The 23,731-nt window shown below is 49.1% G+C and overlaps 1 protein-coding gene across 2 annotated transcripts; it reads left to right on the top strand.

The window, feature by feature from the left end:
- Positions 1-4,066: 4,066 nt before the first annotated feature.
- Positions 4,067-21,583, top strand: MTRF1L (mitochondrial translation release factor 1 like). 2 transcript variants are annotated; one of them, XM_039911135.1, is made up of 7 exons: positions 4,067-4,356; positions 10,362-10,441; positions 13,256-13,439; positions 13,808-13,971; positions 16,036-16,153; positions 17,691-17,827; positions 21,165-21,583. In XM_039911135.1, the coding sequence occupies exons 1-7, from the start codon at positions 4,128-4,130 to the stop codon at positions 21,363-21,365; spliced, it is 1,113 nt and encodes a 370-aa protein (XP_039767069.1). In that variant the 5' UTR covers positions 4,067-4,127; the 3' UTR covers positions 21,366-21,583. The 2 variants fall into 2 exon arrangements, with proteins under 2 accessions (XP_039767069.1, XP_016081249.1); XM_016225763.3 differs by lacking the exon at positions 4,067-4,356 and having other exon boundaries at positions 10,361-10,441; positions 13,281-13,439.
- The last annotated feature ends 2,148 nt before the right edge of the window (positions 21,584-23,731 follow it).

The raw sequence follows: 23,731 nt of genomic DNA, 5'->3' as shown, positions 1-23,731 counted from the left end.
GAGCCCGACAGACGGAGAAGGAGCAGTCAGAGAGCTGGGAGGAGAACCGGGAGAGGACAGTGTCGGTGAATCCAAGGTTGGCTAACACTGCAAGGAGAAGGGCTGGTCTGCAGTGTCAAAAGCTGCTGAGAGGTCTAGGAGGATGGGGATGGAGTAGAGGCTGTCCGACTCGGGGAGAAGAAGGTCATTGGTTACCTTAGAGAAGGCCGTTTCTGTGGACGAAGTCAAAATGAGGGGATTTAGGAGAGAATTGGAGGGGAGGAAATGGAGACAGCCGGTGTAAACTCACCCAGGAAGTTTGGAGAGCAATGGTAACGATAATAATTCTGGTATCTGTTAAGTGCTTACTTTGTGTGAGTTACTTTACTAAGCGCTAGGGTGCATACATTTCATTCATTCATTAGTATTTATTGAGTGCTTACTATGTGCAGAGCACTGTACTAAGAGCTTGGAATATACAGTTCGGCAACAGATAGAGACAATCCCTGCCCAGTAACGGGCTTACAGTCTAATCGGGGGAGACAGACGGACAAAAACAAAACAAGATAAACACGTTAAATAAAATCAAGGAGATGTACACCCCATCAACAAAATAAATAGGGTAATAAAAATATATACAAATGAGCACAGTGCTGAGGGGAGGGGAAGGGAGAGGGGGAGGAGCAGAGGGAAAGGGGGCTTAGCTGAGGGGAGGTGAAGGGGAGGACAGGGGAGGGAGCAGAGGGCGGGGGGGAGCAGAGAGAAAAGGGTTAGCTCAGTCGGGGAAGGCCTCTTGGAGGAGGTGAGCTCTCAGTAGGGCTTTGAAGTGGGGAAGAGAGTTAGTTAGGCGGAGGTGAGGAGGGAGGGCATTCCAGGACAGCGGTAGGACACGGTCCCTGCTCCACGTGGGGCTGACAGTCTCAATTCCCATTTAAAAGATGAGGTAGCTGAGGCCCAGAGAATAATAATAATGTTGGTATTTGTTAAGCGCTTACTAGGTGCAGAGCACTGTTCTAAGTGCTGGGGTAGATACCGGGTCATCAGGTCATCCCACGTGAGGCTCACAGTCTTAATGCCCATTTTACAGATGAGGTAACTGAGGCACAGAGAAGTGACGCGCCTTGCCCAAGGTCATACAGCAGACAAGTGGCAGAGGCAAAACTAGAAGCCATGACCTTCTGACTCCCAGGCCCGTGCTATATCCAGTAGGCCAGGGAGGTGGGACGAGAACTAGAGGGAGCGGTGAGTTCATGGGAGGGGTTTGGTCGTTTTTTTTTTAAGGGTAGAGGACACATAAGCATGTTGGAAAGCTGAGGGGAAGAAGGCATTAGAAAGTGAACAGTTGAAGGTGAACTGTAGCTCTAGCCTCTCTCTGTCCGCCCCTCCCCGCGTGCATAGCTCTGCCAGCCACGTTTAAAACTGAACCTGCAAGTCGCTTCACTTCTCCGTGCCTCAGTTACCTCATCTGCAAAATGGGGGTTAAGACTGGGAGCCCCCGTGGGACTGGGACAGTGTCCAACCTGATAATAATTATGGTACTTGTTAAGCTCTTACTATGTGCCAAACGCTGTTCTAAGCCCTGGCGTGGATCCAGGTTAATCAGGTTGAACACGGCCCCTGTCCCGCATGGGGCTCATAGTCTCAATCCCCATTTTACCCATGAAGAAATTGAGGCCGAGAAGTGAAGTGACCTGGCCAAGGTCACACAGCAGACACACGGCGAAATCAGAATTAGAACCCAGGTCCTTCCCGACTCCCAGGCGGCGTGGTTCCGTGGAAAGAGGTGGGGTTTGGGAGTCAGGGATCATGGGTTCTCATTCCGGGTCTGCCGCTTGTCGGCGGCGTGACTTTGGGCAATTCACTTCACTTTGCTGGGCCTCAGTGACCTCATCTGCCAAATGGAGATGAATAACGATAATGTTGGTATTTAAGTGCTTACTATTTGCAGAGCACTGTTGTAAGCGCTGGGGTAGATACAGGATCATCAGGTTGTCCCACGTGAGGCTCACAGTCTTCACGCCCATTTTTTAATAATAATGTGGGTATTTGTTAAGCGCTTACTATGTGCCGAGCACTGTTCTAAGCGCTGGGGGAGACAGAGGGGAATCAGGCTGTCCCACGTGGGGCTCACAGTCTTAATCCCCATTTTACAGATGAGGGAACTGAGGCACCGAGAAGTGAAGTGACTTGCCCAAAGTCACACAGCTGACCAGTGACCGGGCTGGGATTCGAACCCATGACCTCTGACTCCAAAGCCCGGGCTCTTTCCACTGAGCCACGCTGCTTCTCAAAAGCACTGTTCTAAGCGCTGGGGGGGGATACAAGCTAATCAGGTTGTCCCACGTGGGGCTCACAGTTTTAATCCCCATTTTACAGATGAGGTAACTGAGGCCCAGAGAAGTTAAGTGACTTGCCCAAAGTCACACAGCTGCCAAGGGGTACCACATGGTATTAAGTGGCTTGCCCAAGGTCACCCAGCAGACGAGTGGCGGAGGCGGGATTCGAACCCACGCCCTCTGAGACTGCCCAGCCCAGCCTCTTGCCACTGAGCCACCAGGCGATGAGGTAATTGAAGCACAGAGAAGTGAAGCAACTTGCCCACAGTCACCCAGCTGACAAGGGGCAGAGCCAGGATTCGAACCCACGACCTCTTGACTCCCCAGCCCGGGGTCTTTCCACTGCGCCACGCTGCTTGGGAGCCCCATGGGGGGGTGGGGGGACGACAACCTGATGACCCTGCATCCCCCCAGCACTGAGAACAGCGCTTGGCCCATAGTGAGCACTTAACAATTATTATCATTATTATTGGCTCAGTGGAAAGAGCCCGGGCTGGGGAGTCGGAGGTCGTGGGTTCGAATCCCCGCTCTGCCCCTTGTCAGCTGTCTGACCGTAGGCAAGTCATTTCACTTCTCTGGGCCTCAGTCCCCTCATCTGTAAAATGGGGATGAAGACCGGGAGCCTCACATGGGACAACCCGGTGACCCTGTATCCACCCCAGTGCTTAGAAGAGTGCTCGGCACATAGTGAGCGCTCCACAATTATTATCGGCTCAGTGGAAAGGGCCCGGGCTTGGGAGTCAGGGGACATGGGTTGGAATCCCCGCTCTGCCGCTTGTCAGCTGTGGGACTGTGGGCAAGTCACTTCACTGGGCCTCAGTTCCCTCAACTGTGAAAATGGGGATGAAGAAGATTGGGAGCCTCCCGTGGGACCACCTGATGAGCCTGTATCTCCCCCAGTGCCTAATAATAATAATAATAATAATAATAATGATGTTGGTATTTGTTAAGCGCTTACTATGTGCCGAGCACTGTTCTAAGCGCTGGGGTAGCCACAGGGGAATCAGGTTGTCCCACGTGGGGCTCACAATCTTAATCCCCATTTTACAGATGAGGGAACTGAGGCCCAGAGAAGTGAAGTGACTTGCCCACAGTCACACAGCCGACAAGTGGCAGAGCTGGGATTCGAACTCACGAGCCCTGACTCCAAAGCCAGTGCTCTTTCCACTGAGCCACGCCTAGAACAGTGCTCGGCACATGGTGAGCGCTTCACAAATACCAACATGATTACTATTATGGGTTTGAATCCCGGCTCTGCCACCAGTCAGCTGTGGGACGGTGGGCCAGTCACTTCACTTCTCTGGGCCTCAGTCCCCTCATCTGTAAAATGGGGATGAAGACGGTGAGCCTCACGCGGGACAACCTGATGACCCTGCGTCTCCCCCAGCGCCTGGAACAGGGCTGGGCACATAGTGAGCGCTTCACAAATGCCAACATTCTTACGATTGGGATTCAGAAGGGACCGGCAGGCCCGAGACAGGCAGGGCCGCAAGGGCCTCCTCGGGTCGCTCCCCGGGGATGGACACCTAGGCCCACGTGACACCGCCCCCCCCCCCCCGGCGGCCGACGCGTCATCGGCTGCCCACGTGACCCGCCCGCCTCCCCCCCCTCCCCCCCTCCCCCCCCTCCCCCCGGCCCCAGCAGTTGGGCCGCCCCGCTTCGGCGCCGCCCAATGGGAAGGCGGCCCCCGGGCCGCCGCAGCCAATCGCGGGGCAGAGGAGGCCCGCCGAGGGCAGGGTCTCGCCACGGGCGGGGGGCGCCGGCGCTTCCGCCGGGCGCGTGTCCGGCCGACCGTTGGCGCGGGGGGAGGGGATGGGGCTGCGGGCGGTGTGGGCGGCGGGGCGCCGGGCGCCGTGGCGGTGGTTGCCGGGGGTCCGCGCCCGCAGCCGCCGCCCCCCGCCGAGCTCCGCCGGGCCTCTGCGGAGCGTTCTGCAGCGGCTGGAGGCCCGCGGGGCGCCGAGCGGCCCCGAGCTGGCCAGCGCCGTGCAGCGGCTGCGGCGGATGGAGCGGGACCTGCGCCACACCGAGCGCCTGCTGCACGGTCAGCCCCGCCCGCCCGCCCCCTCCCTGCCACTCGTTCCCGCGTCCGCGCCCCGGGAGGGAGGGAGAGACGGAGAGACGGAGGGAGCGAGCGCCCAGCGGGTGCGGAGCGCTGGGCCGCGGGGAGGGACCGCCCCGGGCTCGCCGACCCGACGCCGACGCAGCCCGCAGAGGCGCGAAGAAGGCGTCCCGGACACGCCCCAGGGCGGAGGGCAAGGCGAGCTCGGGAAGGCGGGGGGCGGTCGGGCCCGGCCCGGAGAAGCGGCGAGGCTCGGGGCAACGGGAGCCCGAGGTCGGCGGTTCCCAGCCCGGCTCGGCCACCGGTCAGCGGGGAGGCGCGGGGCGAGGCACTTCACCGCTCTGGGCCGCGGTGCCCTCATCCGGAAGATGGGGGCGGATTCATTCATTCGATAGTATTTACTGAGGGCTTACTATGTGCAGAGCACTGGACGAAGCGCTTGGAACGGACAAGTCGGCAACGGATAGAGACGGGGTCTGCCCTTTGACGGGCTTAGAGTCAAAGCGGGGGAGACGGACAGACAAGAACAATGGCAATAAATAGAGTCAAGGGGAACAACATCTCATTAAAACCATAGCAAGTAAATAGAATCAAGGTGATGTACCTCTCATTAATAAAATAAATGGGGTAATGAAGATATATACGGTTGAGCGGACGAGTACAGTCCTGAGGGGATGGGACGGGGGGGGGGGGAGGAGCAGAGGGCAAGGGGGGAGAAGAGGGTTTAGCTGCAGAGAGGTGAAGGGCAGGGGGTAGAGGGAGCAGAGGGAGAAAGGGGGGAGCTCAGTCTGGGAAGGCCTCTTGGAGGAGGTGAGCTTTAAGTAGGGATTTGAAGAGGGGAAGAGAATTGGATTGTCGGAGGTGAGGAGGGAGGGCGTTCCAGGACCGCGGGAGCCCATGTGGGACAGCCTCATCACCTTGTATCCCCCCAGCGCTTAGAGCAGTGCTCTGCCCACAGTAAGCGCTTAACAAATACCGACATTATTATGACAGATGAGGCCCGTCGATGGGCAGGGATCGTCTCTGTTGCCAAATTGTCCATTCCAAATGCTTAGTACAGTGCTGTGCACATAGTAAGCGCACGATAGATACTATTGAATGAATGAGGGAACTGAAGCGCGGAGAGGTTAAGTGACTTGCCCAAGGTCACACAGCAGACAAGTGGCGGAGGCGGCATTCATTCAATAGTATTTATTAGGCGGTTACTATGTGCAGAGCACTGTACTAAGCGCTTGGAATGCACAATTCGGCAACAGAGAGAGACAATCCCTGCCCAGTGACGGGCTCACGGTCTTATCGGGGGAGTCAGACGGCAGAGCCAAATAAAAACAAGACGTCATCAGGATAAATAGAATCAAGGAGATAGAAACCTTATTAACAATTTAAATAGGGTAATAATATATACAAATCAGCACAGTGCTGAGGAGAAGGGCGAGGAGCGGAGGGAAAGGGGGAGCTTAGTCTGGGAAGGCCCCCTGGAGGAGGTGAGCTCTCAGTAGGGCTTTGAAGAAGGGAAGAGAATGAGTTTGGCGGGGGTGAGGAGTGAGGACGTGGCCCAGCGGTCGTCGACGGCGGGAGAAGCGAGACCGGGGGATGGTGAGGAGGTGGGCGGCAGAGGAGCGGAGCGGGCAGTAGAAAGAGAGAAGAGAGGAGAGGTAGGAAGGGGCAAGGTGATGGAGAGCCTTGACGCCTAGAGTGAGAAGTTTTTGTTTCGTTCGGAGGTCGATAGGCAACCGCTGGAGGTTTTTAAGAAGGGGAGTGACATGCCCAGAACGTTTCTGCAGGAAGACGAGCCGGGCAGCGGAGTGAAGAAAAGACTGGAGCGGGGAGAGAGAGGAGGAAGGGAGATCAGAGAGAAGGCTGACAGGGTAATCCAGCCGGGATACTGTGAGAGCCTGTAACAGTTCGATAGCCGTTTGGGTGGAGAGGAAGGGGCGGATCTTGGCGTTAGGATAAAGGTGAGACCGGCAGGTGTCGGTGACGGACTGGATGTGTGCGGTGAACGAGAGAGCCGAGTCAAGGAGGACACCGAGGTTGCGGGCCTGAGAGACGGAAAGGATGGTCGTGCCGTCCACCGTGACGGGGAACTCAGGGAGTGGACAGGGTTTGGGAGGGAAGATGAGGACTCGGTTTTGGACATGTTGAGTTTTAGGTGGCAGGCGGACATCCAGGTGGAGACGTCCTGGAGGCAGGAGGAGACACGAGCCTGGGGGGAGGGGGACAGGATAGGGGAGTCAAGGAGGACACCAAGGTTGCGGGCCTGTGAGACGGGAAGGGTGGTAGTGCCCACCACAGTGACTGGGAACTCAGGAAGAGGACAGGGCTTGGGAGGGAAGATAAGGAGCTCAGTCTTGGACATTTATTGAATGCTTACTGGGTGCCGAGCATTGTATCAAGCGCTGGGAAAGTACCATTAGGCAACGGCTAGAGACAGTCCCTGCCCAACGATGGGCTCACAGTCTGGAAGGGGGAGACTGGACAACAAAACAAGTAGGCATCAGTAGGCACACGTGCCTCTAGACCTGGTGACACTTAGGGCCTTGCGGCAAGCGCCCAGCCTGGGGAGTCAGAGGACCCGCGTCTGAATCCCGGCTCCGTTCCTTGTCTGCTGGGCGACCGTGGGCAACTCCCTTAACTTTTCTGGGCCTCAGTTCCCTCGTCTGTCCCATGGGGATGAAGACATTGAGCCCCACGTGGGGTAACCTCCTTACCTTCCATTCTGATTACAGAAGCGGCATGGACTGGGAGTGAGAAGGTCATTCGTGATGAGGATGGCATTTGTTAAGCGCTGACTATGGGCCACGCACTGTTCTAAGCACTGGGGGAGATACAAGGTTATCAGGTTGCCCCACCTGGGTCTCACATTCTTAATCCCCATTTAACAGACGAGGTCACTCGGGCCCAGAAAAGTGAAGTGACTTACCCAAAGTCACACAGCTTTAGTCGTATTTATGGAGCGCTTAGTGTGTGCGGAGCGCTGGGAAAGTAGAATTCGGCAACAGATATGTCATGGTCATGGGCCCTAATCCCCACTCCGCCACTCGTCTGCCGTGTCCCCTCAGGCAAGTCACTTCACTTCGGCCTCGGTGACCTCATCTGTGAAATGGGGATTAAGACTGCGAGACCGTGTCTAACCCAATTTGCTTGTGTCCACCCCACTGCTTAGTACAGTGACTGGCACGCAGTAAGTGCTTAACAGATACCACGGTTGTTAGCCCTTGTTCTTCTCTGTCCATCTCCCCCGATTAGACTGTAAGCCCGTCAAACGGCAGGGACTGTCTCTATCTGTTGCCGACTTGTTCATCCCAAGGGCTTAGTACAGTGCTCTGCACATAGTAAGCGCTCAATAAATACTATTGAATGAATGAATGAATATTACGAAGCGCTTGGGAGAGTATGCCCTAGCAGTCAGCAGACACACTTTTTGCCTGCAGCGAGCTGCCAGTCTAGTGGGTGAGACAGTGATAAAAATAAACAATGGATAGGTACATGTTCTCAGGAGCCCCTTTAGTCCCATCCATCAAGAGCCCCTTTAGTCCCATCCATCACCCTTGAGGTTCTTTATTTTAGTATTACTTTACCTGTGGTAGGATTTTATTCACTCTGTGGTATTTCCAGTGGCAATGTATGGATCCGGAAGCTGGACAGTGAAAAAACAGGATAGAAAGAGCATCGATTCTTTTGAAATGTGGTGTTGGAGAAGGCTTTTGCCAATACCATGGACTGCCCCAAGAACAAACAAAAATGGATTTTGGAGCAAATTAAACCAGAATGGTCTTTGGAAGGCCTAATGATTTGACTCAGATTAGGATGTTGTGGGCACATCATCAGGAGGACTAATTCTCTGGAGAAGACACTAATGCTAGAAAAAGTCCAGGGAAAATGTTGATGATGCAGACCAGCAGCTAGATGGATAGAGACCATAACAATAACGGAAGAACCAATAGAAGGGTTGCAAATTATGGCAGGGGACAGGATGTTCTGGAGCAAGTAATAATGTTAATAATAATGTTGGTATTTGTTAAGCGCTTACTATGTGCAGAGCACTGTTCTAAGCGCTGGGGTAGACAGAGAGGAATCAGGTTGTCCCACGTGGGGCTCACAGTCTTAATCCCCATTTTACAGATGAGGGAACTGAGGCACGGAGAAGTTAAGTGACTTGCCCACAGTCACACAGCCGACAAGTGGCAGAGCTGGGATTCGAACTCATGAGCCCTGACTCCAAAGCCCGTGCTCTTTCCACTGCGCCACGCTGCTTCTCAGTATATATGCCTGTGGAGTCGCTATGAATCGGAAACAACTTGACGGCATTTAGCTTTAATAATGATGTGCCAGACACTCTGTCAATCCATCGGTCGCATTCATTGGCGCTTACTATGTGCAGGGCCCTTTACTGAGCACTTGGAAGAGTACAAACAACAATGTAACAGACACATTCCCCAACCACAGCGAGCTTCCAGTTTAGTGGGTGAGGCAGTAATGTAAATAAATGGTGGTTACGTAAACGTTCCCAGGAGACCTCCTAGCCCCCTCCATCACCCCCGAGCTTCTTTATTTTATTACTATTACTTTAATAGGATTTTATTTAAGCGCTTACGATGTGCCTGACACTGTATTAATCCGTCACTCATAATCATTGAGTGCTTACGATGCTCAGGGCACTCTGCCAAGGGCTTGGGAGAGTGCAAACAACAATATAACAGACACATTCCCTGCCCACAATGAGTTGATGGACATCCAGGGGAGTTGTCTTGAAGGCAGGAGGAAATGTGGGATTGCAGTGAGGGTGAGAGCGGGGGGATGGAGATGTAGATTTGGGAATCTTCTGCAAAGAGGTGGTAGTTGAAGCCATGGAAGCAAACGAGTTCTCCAAGGGAGTGGGTGGAGGTGGAGAATAAAAGGGGACCAGAACTGAACCTTGAGGAACCCCCACAGTTAGGGTGTGAGAGACAGAAGAGGAGATTGAGAATGAGCGGCCAGAGAGATGGGAGGAGACCAGGAGAGGACAGTGTCAATGAAGCCGCATTTGGATAATGTTTTCAGGAGAAGAGGGTGGTTAGCAGTTTTGAAGACAGCTGAGCGGTCATGGGGGATTAGGGTGGGGTAGAGGCCATTAAATTTGGCAAGAAGGAGATCATATGTGATCTTTGAGAGCGCTGGGGTAGGTGCAAGATAATCGGGTTGGACACAGACCGTGTCCCACCTGGGGCTCCCAGCTTTAAACCCCCATTTTACAGATGTGGTAACTGCAGCATAGAAAAGTGAAGTGACTTTCCCCAGGTCACACAGCAGACAAGTGGCAGAGCTGGGATTAGAACCCAGGTCCTCTGACTCCCAGGCCTGTACTCTTGCCACTAGGCCGTGCTGCTTCTCTTCTGTCATGAAGCAAAACGGCACCTTAGTGCAGTGAGTTGATTGCCCTCGGGCGTCTCTTTCTAGCTCAGAAACTTTCATTACTGTGCCATACTTGCAAGTTTTACATTTGAGGGCATCTAAGCACCTGCACGCTGTCATTCAAGCATCGTGGCTGGTGCAACATCAATGATTTTGACAGTCCCCACTTGTAATGGTCAGTTCCCTAGGATGAGCCATTCGTTTTTGCGGTCATTCAGTCAGGGGTACTCATTGAGCGCTTACTCTCTGCAGAGCACTGTACTAAGTGGTTGGAAAAGTACAACACGACAGGCTTACAATCTAGAGGGGCATTTCCCCGGGTCCATTGGAATAACCTTATTTAGCCTGAGCAAGTTTAGATCTCCTTGATGGTATAATTTGCAAAGTTAAGGCCCTGACCTGAGATCCAGTTGCTGTTCTGTGTGTATGTCACAGTAACAAAACTAGAGAGGACTGTTTAAAGTCAATTATTTTAATTCCTTTTGAAGATGGCAAGTGGTTATCCTTCATTATGTGGGAATTAACTGACCCTTTTTTTTCTGAACTGCTTATGCATGGTTAACGTGCTCTCTCTCTCTCTTTTTTTTTTTTAGATGAGGATGAAGAGTTAAGGAAACTTGCAGAAAGTGAAATAATTACCTGCCAGAAAGAGATAGCTGAATTGAATCGTCAGGTATTGCAATTAAATCATAAATCAGACAATCATGGTTATTTATTGAAAGGGTTTGCTTTGCCATTAATCATTTTTAAATGCCGTCTGTGCCGAGAACACTTTACTAAACATTTGGGAGATTAGAATAGAATTAGACATGATCCATATCCTAAAAGAGGTAACAAATGAGTAGGGACCCAGAAACAATACATTATAAATAGAGGGAAAAGGGGGAATATTGCATGGGTTAATGCTTAAGTAATGCTGTACACAAGTTGTATATACCGAGGTGCCTATGGGAAATGGAGTGGAAGTGGTGATGTTCAGTTGTGGCACGTGCATTTAAACTGGGGTGATTACAAGTTAATCGGGGAAAGCCTTCTTGAGGAGATAGACTGTCAGAGGAGCTTGAAATGTGGGGAGAGCTGTGAGCTGTCTGATAGGAAGGGGGAGGGAGTAAGTTAGAGGTTGGGGCGGGGAAAGACTGTAGTGAGTAGGTGAGCACAAGAGGAAGAAGAGTGTGAGCTAGCTGAGAAGGGTGTTGTCCCCAGTGATGGGAAAGTCAAGGGGAGCACGGGGTGTATGTGGGGAGATGAGGGGTTCCCTTGTGGACATGTTATGTTTGAGGTGTTGGCGAGACGTCCAAGTAAAGATGTTCTGAAGGCACGAGGAAATGCGAGACTGCAGAGGAGGAGTGTGGTCAGGACTGGAGCGGGAGATTCGGGAATCATATGCAGGGGTGGTAATGGAAGCTGTGGGAGCAAATGAGCTTTCCAACGGAGCGGGTGTAGATGGAGAATAGAATGACCCAGAACTGAGCCATGAGGGGCTCCCGCAGTTTGGGTGCGAGAGGCAGAGGCGGAGCCTGCGAAAGAGTGTCCAGAGAGGAGAAGGACCAGGAGAGGACGGTATAAACGAAGCCAAGGTTAGATAATGTTTCCTGGAGAATGGCCTGGGCTACAGGGTCAAAGTTGTTGAGGAGGAGGAGTTCGGAGTAGATAGTGTCCCTCAGATGTGGCAGGAAGAGGTCGGTACTAATATTTCACTCCAAAAGGTCGCTTTCGGGGTTGAATCTGTGGCCACGTAGTTGAAAATTATTTCATGGGCCTCAGGCTTCCTTTGGAGGAATTACAGTGGCTTCCCAGTCTAGCAGCCTCCCCTCAGCCCCCACGATTTACCCTTTTTCAGTGGCTTAGGAACCAGAGTTGGGTACCGTTTGCTGCGATGTCCTCCCCATTACATCTGCAAGCCACTTGACTCGGAAGAGAGTCAAAATCTGCAGGAAAGGAACTAGGATCATCTCAATATGGTGTGGTTTTGGAATTTTACCCCCCAAACAATGAGAAATAGTCTGAAAGTTGAAGAGGGTCCTTTGAGGAGATAGACTGTCCAAGGAGCTTTGACTCTGAGAGAGCTGGGAGTTGTCTGATATGAAGCGGGAGGGAGTAAGTTAGAGGTTGGTGCAAATGTAGATATTGGTCCAAGGTGCAAAACTGTAAAATAACTCATTTATCACCAGTAACTGAAGATATGGCCAATCTGCCACTTCCTAGTGGCCATATAACTACCACTACTCCTTGTAGAACATATAGGATCGACTTGGTGGGGGACCAAATTATTGGACATCTTGAAATATGCATCTGGTTGAGCCAGACACCTCCAGCCCCAGCCCATATCTGGGAATCAGAGGACCTGGGTTCTAATCCCCGCTCCGCCACTTGTCTGCTCTGTGACCTTGGGCAAGTTCATTCATTCATTCAATAGTATTTATTGAGTGCTTACTATGTGCAGAGCACTGTCCTAAGCGCTTGGAATGTACAATTCGGCAACAGATAGAGACAATCCCTGCCCAATAACGGGGTCACCAGTCTCACTTCACTTCTCTGTGCTTCGGTTTCCCTCATCTGTAAAATGGGGATTAAGACTGTGAGCCCCCCTCCCCCCCCCCCCCCCCCCCGGTGGGACAGGAACTATGCCAACCCGATTATCTTGTATCTCCTCCAGCACTAAGTACAGTGCCTGAGACACAGTAAGCGCTGAATACCTATATTATTGATATCATCAATTATGATCATAATTATTATTAGTGGTAGTAGTATTACTAGCAATAGTGTTTATTACACACCTGCTTGATGCAAAGCAGTGGTCTGAGCATGAGGAGAATGCCTGAGTGAAAATTACACATCCCTGGTCCCCAAGGGGCTCAAAACAAAAAGAGCAGTGACACTTATAATTGTGCTGTAATATGCATGTACTGTGGGTGAAGCACTGTTCTAAACACTGTCATAGATAACAGAATATTAGGCCAGAAAAAGTCCATGTCACACTTGGGCCCTCACGGTCTAAGTCGGAGGGAGAACAGGCATTGAATCCCCATTTTGCAGATGAGGGAACAAAGGCACGGTGAAGTTAAGTGACTTGCCCAAGGTCACGGAGCAGACAAGGGGCCAAGTCACACAGCAGGTATGTGGCAGAACCAGGATTGGAACCCAAGACCTCCGTCTCCCAGGCCTGGGCTCTTTCCACTAGGCCAGGCTGCTTCCCAATAGGATATGGTGGCTCGAGGAGGAGAGCTGCCAGCTTCTCACGGCTCGGAAGCCACAGCCAGATCCCTGAGTTTCCCGCCATTATAGCGTAGAGGCGTGCTTTTATGGCTTGGGGCCTGGCTTCCTCGTCCTGGACAGGTCAGGAGTGGGGCCCCGGGATGGTGGGGAAGGGTGGGTGGCGAGGACGCCCCAAGATGTAGCTCACAGGACCGGGGTTGGGGCGGGAGGCCGGGGGCACGTGTGGCCAGTGCTTTTACTTACCAGATGGGTGATGTTTTTATGTTTACAGATAGTCTTTCTTTTGATCCCTTCAGAAGAAGCGGATGAAAACGATCTGATCCTGGAGTTGACGGCCGGAATCGGAGGTCAAGAAGCCATGCTGTTTACTGCCGAGATGTTTGATATGTACGAGCAGTACGCAGCCTATAAAAAGTGGCATTTTGAAACACTGGAATACTTTCCCAGTGAAATAGGTTAGTAATGTCATAGCCGTGTTTCGCTCTGAAATGGGATGATGGAGACCTGCCCAAAACTTAGCGATCTTTCACTGGCCCGGTGGTCAAGCTCCCACCTGTGCGTGTTTGTGCAGTCTGAAGCAGCCTTGTTTTCACACTAAGAATGCCGGGGAGATTTGCCGCTAAATTTTTCCCTAGTCAAAACTATCATGGCTCAACTGAAAACCGTCTCGGGTTGGGGAAAATACCTTCTCCCCTCCCCCGGTGATGCTTCCTCAGGTGGAGCTGGAGCCCTTGGGGCTGCACGTTGCGTCCCACTTACCTCGTGTATCGCACTGGAAGAGGGTGGCGCTAGGGATCTGAAGAGCTTCTTCTGGGTCTTCAAGGTGGCCTTCGCCATGCAACTGCCAGCATTGGAGGTCATGAAGCGTACAAGCACCTGAAGTTTGAAGGCGGTGTGCATCGCGTGCAGCGAGTGCCCAAGACCGAAAGGCAAGGCCGTACGCATACAAGCACGATGACCGTCGCGGTATTGCCCCAGCCCACTGAGGTAAGGGGAAAGGTTTCCTCTTTTCATTTAACCTGCTTTTTTTTGGTAATAGTGTGATTCTTGTACGGTTTCCTCCTGCAGCAAGATGTTTTTTCAAGTAATAGCTACCTAAAGCAGGTGGGGTTGATGGAAGGCAAAAATCTGGAAAGAGCATGGGCTTTGGAGTCAGGGCTCATGAGTTCGAATCCCAGCTCTGCCACTTGTCGGCTGTGTGACTGTGGGCAAGTCACTTAACTTCTCTGTGCCTCAGTTCCCTCATCTGTAAAATGGGGATTAAGACTGTGAGCCCCACGTGGGACAACCTGATTCCCCTATGTCTACCCCAGCACTTAGAACAGTGCTCGGCACATAGTAAGCGCTTAACAAATACCAACATTATTATCTGGTTAAATCAGTACATGCAGCTAGCCAAGGGATAACCTAGTTGAATAATTAGAGTAATCGCTTCAACTCTTGACTTCGACTCTGGACAAACCAACCATATAGAGAAATAGTGTTGTGCACTAAAATGCTTTTAAAGAAAAATTACATGTGAAGGAAAAGAATTGCAGATTTTAATTGAAATACCACATATTCAGCGTGGTTCAGTGGAAAGAGCCCGGGCTTGGGAGTCAGAGGTCATGGGATGGATTCCCGGCTCTGCCACTTGTCAGCTGTGTGACTGTGGGCAAATCACTTAACTTCTCTGGGCCTCAGTTACCTCATCTGTAAAATGGGGATTAAGACTGAGCCTCACGAGGGACAGCCTGATGACCCTGTGTCTACCCCAGCGCTTAGAACAGTGCTCTGCACATAGTAAGGGCTTAACAAATACCAACATTATTAAAATGGGAGGAAGAAAGTAATCTACTGTTGGTTTTTTGTTTTTGTTTTTAGTGTTACCTAAATCTTTTTTTTAATCAAAACAGCAGATAAATAGCAAAGTACACTAATTTGGAATTGCATTCCCTTGGTTCCCTTCTTACCCTCTCCCCCTCCACCCTTCTCACCTTCTGTAGGGAGAGGTCTAGTGACTGGAACCGTCCACAAATAGGAAAATTACTCCCTGAAGATGTAACTTCGATCAGAGCAAATTCTGCCAGTTCCCAAAGCAAGACGTCCTAGAACCTGTGAATTGATAATGAATTTCTAGGAACTGCCACTTTGTTTCACCTCTCATTTTAGGCTCCCCAGATAACTTTTCTTTTAGTTAGCTTTGCCGAGTTCAAAGTAAATCCTCATTGATTTTCTATGGCTGCTAAATTTTGAGGACTAAAAAGTGTTTTGACAATTTATAATGGATTTTCACTGCAGTTAAGTGTCTCTACATTCTTGTAAGCCTTCTTACTCCTACAACATAGGCAGATGTCAAACATTTGGCAGATAACTTATTTAACACCAGAGAGGAGTTAAAATGAGGTGTCACCTGCCTGAGTTTATTCCATGAACACCAGGATTTACTATTATTTTCTGCAGCAAGACATGTCCATATACCCAACAAAGAGTACTTCATGATAAGAAAATAATTTTAGGATGAACCCGGAGTAAAGTAGAAAATACCTTAGTCATGAAATTAGATTTAATCTTTCCTTAAAACATATATTAGTGATAGCCAAGTAGCCGCTTCGACAAAGGTGAGTAAAGGGGTCAATCTGTATCTTCATTATCGCCATAAGCAGAATAAAGTGCCTACAGAGTGCTGATCCAGGTGCTGGAGGAAAGAGGGGGCGGGCTTGCAGGAGAAAGACAAGAATGCTGCCGCTTGCTTTAGTGGTCTGGGAGTTTAAGCTATGAGGGTTCCTTGCCAGTTGGGCATTGGAAAAAGTCTGGTTTTATCCTTTAAGTACTGGGTCATAAATCTGAGTTTTGTTGAAGAATGTGACTCTTTTGTGCAACTTAAGTATAAATGTGCATCTACCCATGTTGGACTTGGATGTAACTCTACTGAAGAATTCATTTGAAACCTGGATGAAATATTGATCAAACTTATTTACCCAGGAGTTTACACCAAAATTCTGAAATGTATAATATGTATGTACATGGACATTCACACTCACAGGAAATCTTCCCCTTTCCTTTGTATAGATTAATTTAGTTATACATCCTAAAGATTTACGGATTGAGACCAAGAGGGCTAGTGGAGCTGGGGGTCAGCATGTGAATACCACTGACAGTGCTGTCCGGATAGTTCACGTTCCAACAGGTACATTGTTGTTTTCTTTCTCCAGAGTGTTCCCCCCCCCCCCCCCCCCCCCGCCCTCGCCCCAAAGTACTATGCAAAAACAGCAACGATTTGGGAAATTTTGTATTTCTTCATACAGCCGTACCACGGTGACCGCACCCGATCTCGTCTGAGCTTGGCAGCTAAGCAGGGACAGGCCTAGCTAGTAATTGAGTGAGATACCCTGGCCTTCCAGCTGCTGTAGGCCCAGGGTGTCTAGAGGAAAGAGCACAGGTCTGGGAGTCAAGGATGTGGTTTTGATCCCATCTCTGACACTTGCCTACCGTGTGGTCTTGGGCAAGTCAATCTGACTCTTCTCAGCCTCTGGTTTCAATCTGTTTTCTCCATCCCATGCCTACAGAATTGTTGAGAAGGGGTTGCTCCTGATCCTGAATGTTTGGGGCCGGAGAAGATTAAGAAGACTAAAAGAGTTTGGGCTCCAGGTTGCTCATTGTAGAGATGGGGAAAAGCCACAAGACTCAATCTATCGTATTTGAGTACTTACTGTGTGCAGAGCGCTGTACTAAATGCTTGGGAGAGTATAATGTAACAGAGTTGGTAGACATATTCCCTGCCTGCAACAAGCTCACAGTGTAGAAGAAGAGAAAATGGTTTTCCCGTGAGTCATTCTTCAGATTATGACAATGGTATTTGTTAAGCACTTACTATATGTGCAGAGCACTGTTCTAAGCGCTGGGGTAGATACAGGGTCATCAGGTTGTCCCACGTGGGGCTCACAGACTTAATCCCCATTTTACAGATGAGGTAACTGAGGCACAGAGGAGTGAAGTGACTTACCCAAAGTCACACAGCTGACAAGTGGCGGAGCGGGGATTAGAACCCACGACCTCTAACTCCCAAGCCCGTGCTCTTTCCACTAAGCCAAGCTGCTTCTCTATGCTCTCAGAATCATAGTATTTCTTCAGTCCTTACTGTCTCATGGTATTTAAGCACTTACTCTGTGCCAGTCACTGTACTAATCCCTGGGGTGGATACAAGCAATTGGGGTGCAGAGCGCTGTACTAATGCTGGGGAAGACTACCTGGGTGGAAATCAGACACATTCCTTGACTCTCCAGAGGCCCAAAATCTAAGAATATAAGGTGAGGAGAGGGAACTGGGGACCGATACATGAGGGACTGGAAGACTGGGATGAAGATTAAAAAAAAAAAATTTAAAAAGCTTCAGGGCACTATGGATCAAAGAGCAGAGTTTAAGGCTCCTCGCGGCTTAGAATCCCACGCTCCGCACTGCAGCCCCAGGGGCCACTCCAGCAACCTCCACAGTCTTTCTAAGGCTTTGGGTTTTGTAGAGACGGTGCCGGGTAGCTGCTTCTGTCCTTCCCACCAGGGTGGGGATGGAGACTCGGGTGCCTGGGAAGAGAGCAGCAGCATTGTGTTGGTAGTAAGCCTGGTGTGCTTAGGATAGTGCTTAAATCAGTGTAGCGCAAAGGCAGTAAACAAGTACCAGTTAGACAAAACTGAATAGTAAAACTGTTTAATTCTTGTAATACCATTCAGGCATTGCTTCTGAATGCCAGCAAGAGAGATCTCAGCTGAAAAACCGGGAGATGGCTATGAAAAAGCTACGTGCAAAGCTATACAGTATTCAGCTGGAAGAGGAGACAAGCAAAAGATACAGTGCTAGAAAAATTCAGGTAAAGTTTACTAATATAAAATGGATGGGGACCGGTGATAGTTCTGCCAGAATGCGTGTTTATAGCTAGAGCATGACCATGAATCAGGGGAGCTTTTTCTGGCAACGAGTTTCAAGCTGGAAAGAACATATGGTATGGTGTTGGAAGAATGGTGTTGCACACGTGTTTAGCATTGTACACGGGGTGAGAACTAAAATGAGAGTTTTCCTTAACGCCGGGTTCTTCGGGAACACAGCCCCAACAGACTGGCTGTTCACTGACTTTTCTAGGTGATTATCACCGGAAAGATAATTTACCAACATAAAAGGACTAAAAGTTACAACTGGCAATTATTGGTACCTTTTGTGGAAAGAGAAGCGGTATCAGTCAATCAGTGGTATTTATTTATATAGTTTTCATGGTATTTAAGTGCTTACTGTGTGTCGGGGACTGTGCTGAGAGCTGGGGTAGATAAAAGCTAATCAGGTTGGACAGTCCCTGCCCCACATGGGGCTCACAGTCTCAGAAGGGAGAATTAAAGTGAGGCACCAAGAAGTTAAGTGACTTGCCCAAGGTCACAGAGCAGACATAAGGGAGCAGGAATTAGAACCCAGGTCCTTCCTACTCCCCGAGCACTTCATTGAGCACTTAGTATGTGCAGAGCGCCGTAGTAAGCGCTTGGGAAAGTACAGTACAACAGAATTAGTGGGCATGTTCCCTGCCCAAAGCGAGCTTACAGTATATTTCGTGTTTGGGTTTGGGTTTAATAAAAAATACGTCAACTTCCACTGTAGGTTCTTTCTTTCCCCATGAGAAGGATAAGCAATGACATGCCGCCATTACCCAGCTCATTTTTGGTAGAATACTGAACTCCCCTTAGCCTTATGATTGCCTTTAAACTACAGCATTTCCAATTCAGTGCAAATAGGCAAGGTTTTGTGAGGCTAAGTTTCTGGATAACAAAAGGAACATTTCTAGTCTCCAGTAAATGGGGTAGAGTATTAGACTACTGAACTGGGTGTCAAGGGCTATATTTCCTGAGTTCTTAAAATTGGGGGTATTGCAGGTACTGTCTATGTGGTATTTTAACCCAGTGTTTTTTGTGAGAGGGCAGAAACCAGTTCTGTTATATGAAAATGCTGCAGTTCTTTTGGTATTAAGTTGCCATATTAAACTCAATTTAGACGTAATGTCAAGTCTGATGTAGTCAGTTCTCCAGTAAAGCAGGACGAACCCCATGTTTGTGACAACTGGCATCCTATTCACATCTCAGTTTAAGCCACGGATGTGCCCGAAACAATTTAATCTACTATTACCTTGCGTTGTGGGAAGGGTGCTTTCCAATTCCCTAGCAGAGCTCTATCAAAACACTTAATGAAAATGTGTGCTAGAAGAACTGATGCCTCATTTACATGAACCTGTCCCAAGTTCTCAATTCCACCACAGTGCATTGTTTTGTCTAGGGTGCCGTTAAGGAATTAGGGAATGTTCTACCGATAAGGCTAGCCTGTGTAGCTACAGCGTGACGTAGCTTCAGAAAAGGCAGATGTGAATGGCCTCAGATACAAAGTACTAGAGCTATGGTGTCGGTTTTTCTTAATGTGCAGTTTGAAGAATGCAGCCCCCCACGGTGTAGCATGGTCTAGTGGGTACAGCATAGGCCTGGGAGTCAGAAGGCCCTGATTTTGAATGCTGACTCTGCCACTCATCTGCTGTGTGACCTCGGGCAAGTCACTTCACTTCTCTGTAAAAGACTTGACTTCATCTGTAAAATGAGGATTAAGACTGTGAGCCCAATGTGGGACATGGACTGTGTCCAACTTTAAATTGTATCTATCCCAATGCGTAGTTCAGTGCCTAGCACATAGTGAGTGCTTAACAAATACTGTAAAAATGATTGGAGAACTGGATATTATCTCATTTTCTTCTTAAGGTATACCATCTCTAAATTCAGCTTCTCCCTGTGGCTTCAAGGCACTCTGTAATTCTTTGAAGACGTGACCATAGAAAGCTGAATTAAACAATAAGATCTGAGCGACTTATAGAGCCAGTTGGAATGTTGGTTCTCTGTGGGCAGTCGTGCTAATTTATGTACTGGAAATTCACTTTAGGCAAAATGGAGAAGGGGGGAGGGGGTGACTTGTTTGTTCAGGCTGAAGATTTATTCAAATATTAAAAATTGAAGTTTGAACAGGGCGGAGACCCCATGTTAGGAAATCACATGTTATCACAGGTGCACATTGATCTGGGACTGCACGCAGCTGCTAGTCTGCTCTGTGATTTTGGGCAAGTCACCTGAATTCACTTTCCTGTGCCTGTTACTTCACCTGTCAGTGGGGATTTAGACTGTGAGCCCCACGTGGGTCAGGGACTGTATCCAACTAGATCTGCTTATATCCACCCCAGCGCTTAGTACAGTGCCTGGCACATGGTAAGTGCTTAACAAATGCCATTGTAATTATTATTCTGTCCAGCCAAACTTGTGGTATAAGAATGTTCATTCCAGTTGAAAACATGTAGCGAAACCATGTTAGAGAAGAAATGACTCTGCACTGTAATAACATGGTTTCTGTTTTTCTGTATTTATTCTGAAATCTGCACGTATTTAAATGCATTTTTAAAGTACTTCAGTTCTGGTGGTCTGGCATTGTTCTAGAACTTTATTGACAGAAATCCTGTTGTCTGAAAAGCCTACACATCTGGCTGAGTCTCTACAGGATGAGATGTATCTGTGTAAAGGATTTATTTGCAGATTGGAATCTTCCCAGGACCTCATTTTCAGTACCTTTCAGAAAGTCAGCCCTATGTTTATAGATCCCACCTCAGAAACCCTCCCTGGGTGGCCGGCAGTCCGCACATCTGCCTGCCTTGCCAAATGCCAAGCTGTGCCCCTCAGAAAACCCAGTGTCCGGCATATCGTTTCAGACTGCAGCTGTCAGTGTGGCCAGCTCCCGGCCGCCCTGGAACCTCACGAGTCAACTTGGTGGCCAGAAATTTATGCCTGTCCAGATCCACATGCTGTTTAGCTAGGCCTGGTATAGCTCAACCAGGTGGACCGGTTCCCCTTAGGCCAGATCGAAAATCAGACTGGCAGAGGGGGCACTGTTAAATCCATGAACTGGAGGGGGTGTTTTTGGCGGGGGGAGGGGGAGGGTTGGTGGTAATGAGCTCTGTTTCATTTCTCCCCTCTGTGGCCATTGTTTCTATTTTGGAGGCAAGCTCTGTTTTACTGTGTGTTAACAGTGTTAAGGTATAGCTCAGTGGTGACCGATAAAACTAGTTAGGCTAAGGTGGTAGTTGTGGTCTGTCCAAGTTCATCTGTTTAATTGTGAACAATGGATTCCCATTTGTTTCATAGATTGGAACCAAAGGAAGATCAGAGAAGATCAGAACCTACAACTTTTCACAGGATAGAGTTACTGACCACAGAATAAGTAAATCATTCCATGACATTGAAAGTTTCATGCTGGGAGAGCGACTATTAGATGAACTAATACATTCACTGAAGGAATATTCAGATTATGAAGCTTTAGCTGAAATGATTTCAGAGAAGACATAACTCTGGTCTTTAGTCCATGAAACCGTTACAGCTGGGATTCTGACATTATTCCTGAATGCACACAAGCCTTGCCCTCATGAAGATCCATAAAATGCCATTTTAAGCTGTACCTGTGTTGATGATCACTTTGGCACGCTCGGTAACCTTCAGTTGATACAGTTGCATTGCGTTAGAGTAAAACTACTCAAAGCATAGTAAATTTGGTTTCCTTGTTTTGACTACCTTGTCCAGTGATATTTTCTTTTCCCTTCTAGAGTATAGGCTCGTTACTTCGTAGGGAATGCTGTACAAGTTGTTCCTTAAGTCTAAATTGGAGCAAGGCTTTCAAATCAGAAAGCTTGAGACTAAAAAGGCAGTTTAAGGGCAGTTGTGAATCTTAGTATTTAACAGTGCTAGGATTGGGAGAGTACAGTCGTTAGCAGACAAGATTCCTGCCTCCAAGTAGCTGCCAATTCAGTTGGGGAGACAGGCCCTAAAAAATAGGAGAAAACATTAACATACTCAGACATATCAAAGTGTTTTTCGGCACCACCCTGGCATTATTTAGCCAGACCCGATACCTACTGGGATTGCATTTGTTGTTGTTTATATAGCGACCTGTTAAATTTCAGCAGGAAAGGTTCTCCTTTGACAGCAGGCTTTCCCAGTGCTCCAGTACTCCTGCTAATCTCCGTGTTTTATTAAGACATGGAGCTGACTGCTTGTTTTGAACAGGAACCCACATTTTCTGTTCACTAATCATTGCATCTCCGTAGCCTTCTGTGGATGCCCTGCGGAAAAAGATTTTGCCAGGTATCCCGGGAGATGCCCGGCTCACCGCACAGTCCCATCTGGTCCGAGCCTCGTGGTGGGGAAACACCTGTCTTAAGTTAAATATGAGCATTAGGAGAGCTGGGAGGATCACTGGGAGTTGGTATACTTAAAATAGAAGAGAAACTAGAGGTTTAAAAAAGCCTGCAGTTAGACTTTATTCTTCCCCCACTCCTTGCAGGTCTGTGGGTTTTGGGTTTTCAGGCTAATGCCCAGGTGCTTCTACCATCAGCTGATGACAGAGACCGAGGAAGTGGAAGAAACTCTGTGTTTCCTGAACTGGGACCCTTGCTCCAAAGGCCAGTTTATCCTCTGAGCCACTTGAAGTTCTGTGTAACACTTGTGCGATAGCTTCTCAAGTGGTCTGGGGGAGCTCTCCTTTTTCAGAGAAGCTTCAGAGCAGCAGCGTGGCCTGGTGGATAGAGCATGAGCCTGGGAGTTAGAAGGTCCTGGGTTCTAATCCCAGCTTTGCCATGCATCTGCTTTGTCACCTGGAGCAAGTCACTTCCCTTCTCTGGGCCTGTTACCTGATCTGTAAAAGGGGCTTGGAACTCTGAGCCCCATATCGGACAGGGACTGGGTCCCACCCGATTTGCTCGTATTCACCCTGGCACTTAGTACTCGTGCAATGCCTGGCACATAGTAATTGCTTAAGAAATACCACATTTATTATTATTCTTCCATTCAGTGGGGCTGAATGGTTACCTAATTCTCCCTACCAGATCTTGAAACCCAAGGCTCATTTCCCCCTCTCACTCATTCTGAATCCCTCTAACTTTTGTGCCTTTGGAACAGAGTGGTTCATTCCACCTTATAGGGGTACCAATTAATAATTATGGTCCTATGGGGAGAGCACACACACTTTGAAGAATTCCTGGGTCCCTCTTCTCCTCTCTGGAATTCCTGAACCCTCCCCAGGTTGAAAAGACATCTCTTCCCACCAGATCTAGGCAGTCGGATTTAGACTCAGAGGAAGGAGCCGATACTTTTAACTCATTCTAACTCCAAATTCAAGGTCTAAAGCTATTTAAGTCTCATTTCTGGCCTAAGGTCAGATTTAGGGACATTGAACCAGAGAGGGATCCAGGGAGCTTCTTTTCCCTCAAATGTTCTAATCAAGACATGAAATTTTGTTCTGCCTCGATATTGGTGAAAGAAGGAATATTTGGATACTAGTTCTGTCCCAAAATAAATTCAGCTTTCTATGCAGATGCATTGGTATGTACCTCATTTGTGATTTTTTTAAAAAAGCAAAGAAAAAGGTGTAAAACTGCTTGGACGGACTGGAAATAGGGTATAGATGTTGGTGAGTTTACTCTAGCATCCTGAACAAGATTATGGTCTTCTAAAGATTTATTATTTTTTTTTGGCTTGTTACTGCAGAGGAGAAATTAGGAGTTCCTGTCCCTTTGTTCTTCCCCCTCACAGAGCCCCTCAGCACTTACGTGCATATCTGCAATTTATTTGTATTGATGTCTGTCTCCCCCACCTCTAGACTCTAAATTCCTTGTGGGCAGGGAACGTGTCTGTTGGTTGTTGTATCATACTCTTCTGAG

The sequence above is a fragment of the Ornithorhynchus anatinus genome, chromosome 2 (assembly GCF_004115215.2).
Source record: "Ornithorhynchus anatinus isolate Pmale09 chromosome 2, mOrnAna1.pri.v4, whole genome shotgun sequence".
Lineage (NCBI taxonomy): Eukaryota > Metazoa > Chordata > Mammalia > Monotremata > Ornithorhynchidae > Ornithorhynchus > Ornithorhynchus anatinus.
Note: the sequence above shows the minus strand (reverse complement) of the source record. Positions and strands in the feature narration are given on the sequence as shown.

What these genes read in the sequence shown, in the direction of transcription:
- MTRF1L (XM_039911135.1), top strand. Translation starts at nt 4,128, where the DNA reads ATGGGGCTGCGGGCGGTGTGGGCGGCGGGGCGCCGGGCGCCGTGGCGG. An exon ending in ATACTTTCCCAGTGAAATAG is followed by an intron (nt 13,440 to 13,807) that starts GTTAGTAATGTC and finishes TGGGTCTTCAAG; the next exon opens with GTGGCCTTCGCCATGCAACT. An exon ending in TATTGCCCCAGCCCACTGAG is followed by an intron (nt 13,972 to 16,035) that starts GTAAGGGGAAAG and finishes TCCTTTGTATAG; the next exon opens with ATTAATTTAGTTATACATCC.